This window comes from Cimex lectularius, unplaced genomic scaffold, assembly GCF_000648675.2.
Source record: "Cimex lectularius strain Harlan isolate CLEC.00 unplaced genomic scaffold, Clec_2.1 scaffold82, whole genome shotgun sequence".
Lineage (NCBI taxonomy): Eukaryota > Metazoa > Arthropoda > Insecta > Hemiptera > Cimicidae > Cimex > Cimex lectularius.
The window spans coordinates 1,532,706-1,540,700 of NW_019392695.1; the positions used below are offsets into that span (position 1 = coordinate 1,532,706).

A 7,995-nucleotide genomic window follows, 5' to 3' on the forward strand; every position below is an offset into this window, starting at 1 on the left:
TTTTTTTTTTTTTTTTTTTTTAATCAAGTCGGGGGTTCTAAGTCTTTTGTCAATGTCAAGTCCCAAATAATGAGATTTCATAGGAGGAAAAGTGATGACAAAGGGTGCAGGTTAGGTGAAGGTCCTCTTCCTATTTGTCTTCATTGAGTCTGATCTGGCCCATAATTCCTTGGACCATTCTTGTAAACAGGAAAGATTGTCATGGAGTTTTCTGAAGGTTGCCACTGTGTCCGGGTCGGTTTGATGTTTGACAGAAATTTGTGGATTGTATAATGAGTAGAGAATGGGGCCAAGGATGCTGCCTTGCAGAAAACCCGGTTCAGCATAGTGGATGGATTTTCTGATTTGTACTTGAAAGTCAGATGTGAATTGAAGGATGCCCTTGCGTTTCCAGAGGATGCACAAGTCTAGAAAAATGCCCGAGCAGCATTCTTCCCATGCAAGCGAGGATGCAGTGATGTCTACCTCCCTGAGGACTGTCAAATGGTACTGTGATGTCACCTGAACTGAAATTGATGAGATGGAACGACTCTTGAGCTTTCAAGTATGAGATATAGGTGCTTCAAGAGATGTTCAAGGATTTTGCCAAGTGATTTCAGCAAACTGTTGGGGGAGGATGTATTTTACCCATGGAATGTTAAAAGGAAGAATTTTCTTGAGGAAACCTTTTTTTAGTGGCCTAATCCTTATTAGCCAGGAACAGAGGTATATATGATTAAATATTGGTTTACAGAGTGGGAGGAGTCAGAAATCCCATGACTCTGGGTCTACGAGCCAGGAGACGTATAAATCCCTTAATGGAAAAAATTCTTCATCAATAAAATTTTATTAACAGAGATAAACATGTACACAACAGCAATTATTAATAATTAAAGTTAAAAATTTCAAATGTTATGTCAATATAAGTGCATATCAATAAGCATACAGTTAAAAATTAATAATACAATACTTACATCACAATAAAACCATAATGTAGTTTTAACAAGATTTTAATTATAATGTTAAAAAAATAACACTTAAGACAAACTATAAATGACATCTTTGTTGCACTTGATATTGGTAACACTAATTATTTTATGTTTAAAAATAACAATAAAGTCATGCTTTTGGTAAAAACAATAATTAAATGTCTAATGATAAGCTGCAATCTTTCCAAGATTTTTTAATGGATCGATACAAATTGTTTTGAGCAAATTGACAATTGTTTTCCTTTTTGCAGAGCCTCATTTTTGCTGAATGCCATTATTTTGTGCAGTGCTTCCTAAAATGCGACAGTATTATTGTTTAAATTTGACAAGCTATGATGACGGTTACTTACCATCGACGCTGTAATTACACCGTCTTGACCGTTTTTTTCAATTCCGTCTTTGCACAGTTTAATGATTCTTGACACTCCTTGCAACTCTTGGATCTGGTGTACTGCTTCACGTTCGTTGCACAACCTTACAAAAGCATTAAATATTAAGTAAACTGATAGTAGACAAGAGTTATTAATTGAATCTTTTTAATGTTACCTGGAGAGAGTTAAAGCAGCTTTGTATTGGACCCTGTAAGTAGTAGCTTCAATCAGGGATGAAGTCTTTGATGTTAATTCATACTTGAGAAAGCAGAGTATTGCTGGTATGACTCTGATTTCGCATAAATAATGGCGGAATTCTTGCTTGTTTGACAAGTTTAAAATTATAGTGGCCGCTTGCTCTTTCAAAAATATGCTTGCATTAACACCTCCGTTCCTAATCACTGTCAGTATTGTGTTAACACTTCCTTCGTTAACAATTGGTTTCAAGCTTATTTCTTCATGGCTCAAATTTGCCAAACCTGCTGCTGCGATAAGTATCATTTCTGAGTTAATAGCGTGCATAAGTAGTCCTGAAATACAAATTTATCTAAGAATAATTACAATATTTTCCCACTGTTGACAACTGTTCATAAGCTATTAAACTATTAAGTGTAATATACATTAAAAAAAAGAGATTAATAGAATATTTTCAATATAATTACTTGTCAAAGCAGAAACTATGGGCACTACGTATTTTTCTAAGGGTATGATTTTGTATTTAAGCCATGGTCCAGTGACTTGCAACAATAGAAGCATTCCTTCTTTCATTTTATTGTGATTAATTTCAGAAGTTGATAGCATTCTACATAATATTTCCAAGCCGCAACTCTGCAAAATCAAAAAGGTTTTAAATATATTAACAAGTACTATAAAGCACAAGCTTATAGTACAGTATTAAACATTATTTTTTTTAAATAAAGAGCATCAATTTAATTTTAAAAATCAATCAGCATCATGAAAATATTTACTTAAATTTAATTAAAGGGAATGCACATGGGTTGGGTTAGTTTAGGTTAGAAATATTTGGGCTTGGTTTAGGGGCAGGATAGGTTAGGTTAGAATGTTTAGGTTAGGTACAGTTAGGATTAGGGACATGTTAGGTTAAATTAGGTTAGGGTTATGATATTTATAGTTCAATGTTTTTCTGTGAAGCGGAGAAAATATGTGATTTCTTTCCTAAAGAGAATTCACTCCATCTATTGATAAGTTCAGATAATGTAATTTTTTGTCATCAATGCAATAGTTTATAGTACAGTATCAATGTAATTACATCTTTAAACACTTTAATTGCACTCGGTGTGCAGCACACTCTTGCCAATAGTTTCACAATAGAAGTATTTATTGAATCGTTATTGCATGTTTCAAGTAGTTGCACCAGAGTGGTCATTCCTCCGCATCGAGCAAGTAAGTTTCCAAGATGATCTGGTTGTAATTCGACCACATTTAATCCATCCATGACAATGGCCAAACTATCGTTATTCTGTTGTGGTTCCAATACACCAACCATTATCTAAAACAATAGGTTTTATATGAAATATAGCAAACAATGAAACATTTTCATTCGGTCAGACCATTTTTTACCATTTGGTTTGTAAAGTGTAGACTTTGACTAGAATTGTAAAATGTCCAATATTAAATTTAAATTTTTATGTAAATAATGGCAATTGCGTTGTGAATATTTATTTTATTATTGTTCTTCATTGTAAAAGGTTTAAATAATTAAAATTTGTACCTTAATTTGTTCTAATAGTAGAATATCAATCTTTTTCGAAAAGTCCAAAGCGAGAGCATTTATTTTCCATATCAATTCTGGTAAAGGTAAAAGTCTATCCAAAGTAATCGGATCAATCATTTCCAGGACTTGATAATAAGCATCCAAGTTGTTTCCACAATTGGAATGTTCTTCAAGAACATCAATCATGTGATAAACTAGCGATTCGATTAAGGCGTAAACACCATTTTCCAAATTATTTTCCAAACACCTTTAAATAAAAACGCAACTGTAATTGATCATCAATTGAGCTGTTAAGCCGTCATTAAAAATTCACCTGTATATGTGGTCAAACTCTTTTGCAATGAGGTATGTTTGCTGATGAAGAATTTTAATGACTTTAGTTGTCAGTTCGACGAGCATTTTTATTTTGCTGTTCATATCGCTAAATAATGATTTACTTTGTAGGGAGGTCATACATTCGGATGCATAATTTACACGTAGTTCCTCCATCCAAACATCAACGGGTGTTGGATTCAATGTATTGGAAATATTTTGTTTTTTGCCAACATAAGAATTCCTGTAAATAAAAAAATGAAACGTAGCTTGTTTTAAAATAAAATTTAAAATATAAAGTTCACCTGTAGAGTGCTTTTTGGTTGCAATAGTTAGAAATTTTGGACTTTGGTGTCGAACAATGTTTAGGTGGAGGCAGATTTTCGCTTGAACCATATTTTTCAATTGAGGTACATTTGTCCAAGTTGTTGAGTGACCCAAACCATTTTTCCTTTGATGAGCTGCAAAGAGATTGAAGAGACATGGAGCGGTTCAGGTTTGTCATTTTCAGTTCCATCTCCTCTAAAAACGAATATCAAACAATAAAAATTAATCCTTCTATCTAGGGATATATTGAACAATGTAATATAAAGTTATTGTCAGAAGAAAGGAATTTAGAAAATGCTAATAGCACTCGCAAATTTTTTCAGCTTCAGAAAAACATCCAACTATGGATATGCAACCTAACCCCTGTCCCTAACTTTAACCTTAACCTTAACCCTAACTAACCTAGCCTAACCCAACTTATATAAATTCCTTGATAACAAAAAAAAATTGTGTATCCAGCCACAAACATATTCATGTTAAAATTTAATTTTCTATTTTAATTAAATATAAGTAAAATTATTTATGCTGGTTGATTTTAATATTGAATTAATTCAATTTATTTTTGAAAAATCAATAAAATTGTCATGAAATATTTAACTTTTTACTTACCCTTCATTTACCCTTTTTACATTAAAGAATGTGATTTGCACATTACCAACAGAATAATGTTTACTTCATCATTCAAATTGTCAACAATATATTTATTTGTTGTGTACCAATTAAATTTTATAAAAGTTAAACTGATACCTGTAGCTCCAATCGGTTGAATTTGAAACATGTTGGTTATTATAGTTAGTTTTAATCAAAGAATGCAAATCAACGAATTTTCAATGATTCATCTATTATTCCCAAATGAATTTGACTTACCCATGATAACGAAACTTCAAATTGTATTGTAACTAATGCAGTGAACATGGTTTTTATTGATTTATAGGAAAAAGGGTAAAAGGAGTCCATTAAAAATGAAAAAAGATTTAATTATAATTTTTTAAAACAAAATAAGTGTTTAAATTGAATAAATAAAGTATTAATTTAATATTATAATCAATCAACATTCTTGTGAAATTTTAATTATATTTACTTAAAACAGAAAATTAAATTTCAACATGGCTATGTTTTTTATTGAATACACAATTTTGTTTATGTTATCAGGGTATGTACATTTGTTCGGTTAGGTTAGGGTTAGGATATCTATAGTTAATGTTTTTCCGTGAAGTGGAAACTGTGATGGGAGTGTTTTCTTTTATTTCATATGGTTATAAAAGAGAAAAGAAAAGCCAAGTCAACCGTTGAACATGAAAGAAGAAAAGAACATTTAAAAACATTTACACATGAATAATCGAAACATAGCGAGCATATCAGTGGACAGTTTATTTAAGTATTTCGTAGTGCAATTTCTGATTGCAAAGATTGTGAAATAATTAACAACTTGTAAAACTTCCGTCCCACAAGGTAAGATTAGGTGATGTATGGTTAGGGTTAGGGACGGGTTACGTTAGGTTAGGACGACGTTTAAGCCGGGAACACACCCGATGCAACGCCATGCGACGCTACCCGATGCTACCCTACGAAAACCTGGACAGTGGGGATCGCAGAGCGTAGAGGGTAGCATCGGGTAGCGTCGCATGGCGTAGCATCGGGTGTGTTCCCGCCTCCCCGCTTTACCGTGCCGCGATGGGATGCTGAAAGAGACGTAGTTGAATGTTTTTCCGTGAAGCGGAGAAAATTTGCGAGTGTTTTCTTTTCTTTCCTACAGTTAAAAAAGAGAAAAGAAAAGTAAAGGCACAGAGACAGCGGTTGAACATGAAATAAGAAAAAACATTTAAAAAAATGAAGAATAGTACAAAGCGAGCCTATCAATGGAAAATTTGTTTAGGTATTTATTTTATAGCGCAATTTCCGATTGTCTAAATTGAAAATAGTTAACAGTTAGTGTAAGCTCCCGTCCCCCAGGGCTGTGTTAGGTTACGTAGGGTTAGGGCTAGGTTTGGTGGGGCTAGGATTAGGTTACATACCCATTGATCAACGTTTTCCGTAAAGCGGAGAAAATAGCGAGTGTTTTCTTTCCTTTCCTACAGTTACGAAGAGAAAAGAAACGCCATGGCACAGTTATGAAAAAAAAAATTTATAAAAATTTAAAAATGAAGCGAGCATATCAGTGGACAAGTTGTTTAGGCTACGATCTGATATTATATTGCTAAAACATTTTATCATGTTGTATTCATTCCGTTTACCGATAAGATAAGGGAATATGATTTTTTTTTTTTTTTTTTTGTAAATTGCTTATTTTATTTTATTTATTTTTTCTTCTGAATCACTGTATTAAATCATGACCATAAAATTTAGTATGCTGGTGTGAAACATTATTTATTCTTTTTAAAATTACCCATTTTGTATGCTAATGTTGGAACTTAAGTTATAAGGATTTATGTTTCAAAAGGATTAGTGATGCTAAAAATTAAAAAAAAAAAGTGCATAATAATGGTTTTACGATTTCAAATATTTACAAAAGGTGACTATAATTTACAACGTTTAGAAAGTATAATTTGTCCTCCAGATTATGTTATCTATTAAATTTCTTAAACAAAAAACTCCTTTCCTTCCTATAACGCAATAAGTTAAATTATGTAAGAATTATAAATACAAGCCTTTAGCCAATTTATAGAAATAATTTATGTTTTAAATGCTTTCGTTAAAACATCGGGTTATTTCTTCTTCCTGATTTTTAAGAGGAATGAACTTATTTATGTTTTACCGACACTTTTCCCGAATAACATTTAATTGTAAACAGTCAGCCATGCCGTTGCAATAAAATGATTTTCTTATAGCGAAGATAGCCAGAGGTTTGGTAAGTATAAGAAAGTAGATTTTTCTGCGGAAGATTGATGATAGAATGTCTTAATAGAGCTTAATCACAGATAAGTACATAATTACATGGAAATTGTTTTTTAAACAAATATTTAAGCTTTAATAGTTAAGATAATGATAATTTACGGATATGTTGTCAAACATCTATGAGCAGACTCGAAGGATTTAAAATGAAAGGGTTCATCAAGAAAAGAAACGTTCAGTTCAATAAAATGCGATGAGCGATAGAAAAAAGGATTAAGGGAAAAAGGTGCCATTTTCATGACACAAGGTCTCGAATGCCGTTGGTGACACGGCGAAAATTGCTGCACTCCAGCTCCACGGAAAAGCATTGAATCTTGTATGTCCAACCTAACCCTAATCCTAACCTAACTTAACCCTAACAAGGCGGACGGAAGCTTAGAGTAGCTGTTAAGCCCTAACGTTTCTTATATCTTTGTAATTGAACGAATGAAAATAAAATACATATTTTCTCGCTCCTCGGAAAAACAATGAATCATGAATATGCAACCTAACTCTAACGAGGGGGCCAGGAGCTAATAATAGCTGTTAATTAGTTTCAATTTTGACAATCAGAAATTGCGCTTTAAAATAAATACTTCAATTTTCCATTGATATGCTTCTTCATAATTTTTTTCTTCTTTCGTGTTCAACGGTTGACTCTATGCCTGACTTTTCTTGTATATTTGTAATTGAATGAAAAAAAATGAATTCATATTTTCTCGCTCCTCGGAAAATCAATGAATCATGAAATTAATACTAATCGTACATAACCTAACCTAACTCTAAATGGGGGGGGGGGAGCTTAAACTAGCTGTTAATTATTTTCAATTAAAACAATTAGAAATTGCGCTGTAAAATAAATACTTAAACAAATTGCCCATTGATATGCTCGCTATGTTTCGATTCTTCTCTTTTTTTAATGCGCTCGTCTTCTTTCATGTTAAACTGTCGACTGTTCCTTGCCTTTTCTTCTCTGTAACTGCAGGAAAGAAAAGATTTTCTCCTTTCCTCGGAAAAACATTTAATCATGAATTTGTAACCTAACCAAACTCTAACCAGGGAGGCGAGAGCTTATACTAGTAATTAATTATTTTCAATCTTGATAATGAAAAAGGAAAAATAAATTTCTTTTTTAAGGATCGTATGCAGTGTAAACGTCGTGACGTCCTAACCTAACGTACTCCGTCCCTAACCCTAACCCAACGCAAAAATTAGGCCCAAAAACATTTCCACGTTAAAAAGGTTAAACATTTATTGCTGGACCCCTTGGAAATTGCATTTCAGGGATTTTTCTAACAAAACCGGAAAAACTTTGGTACGGATGACATAAGATCGTGGATTAAAGAACTGTTTTGTCAGTCTGATCATTGGTGTCTTTTGCCCTCTGATCAAAATCAAAAGCGAGGATAAA

At 32.6% G+C, this 7,995-nt stretch overlaps 1 protein-coding gene across 1 annotated transcript; it reads right to left on the bottom strand.

The window, feature by feature from the left end:
* Positions 1-853: 853 nt before the first annotated feature.
* Positions 854-5,886, bottom strand: LOC106664133 (protein inscuteable homolog). The gene is made up of 9 exons (XM_014389575.2): positions 5,729-5,886; positions 3,692-3,908; positions 3,388-3,630; positions 3,072-3,321; positions 2,610-2,849; positions 2,002-2,167; positions 1,515-1,869; positions 1,319-1,442; positions 854-1,261 (listed from the first exon to the last, which is right to left on the bottom strand). Exons 1-9 carry the CDS (start codon positions 5,730-5,732, stop codon positions 1,163-1,165), a joined length of 1,698 nt encoding a protein of 565 aa, XP_014245061.1. The 5' UTR covers positions 5,733-5,886; the 3' UTR covers positions 854-1,162.
* Between the last annotated feature and the right edge of the window lie 2,109 nt (positions 5,887-7,995).

Coding starts and splice junctions, on each gene's coding strand:
- LOC106664133 (XM_014389575.2), bottom strand. Junction 2,168..2,609: donor CAATTAAAGTGTTTAAAGAT/GTAATTACATTG, acceptor TTGATTTTGCAG/AGTTGCGGCTTGGAAATATT. Junction 1,443..1,514: donor GCTGCTTTAACTCTCTCCAG/GTAACATTAAAA, acceptor TGCTTTTGTAAG/GTTGTGCAACGAACGTGAAG.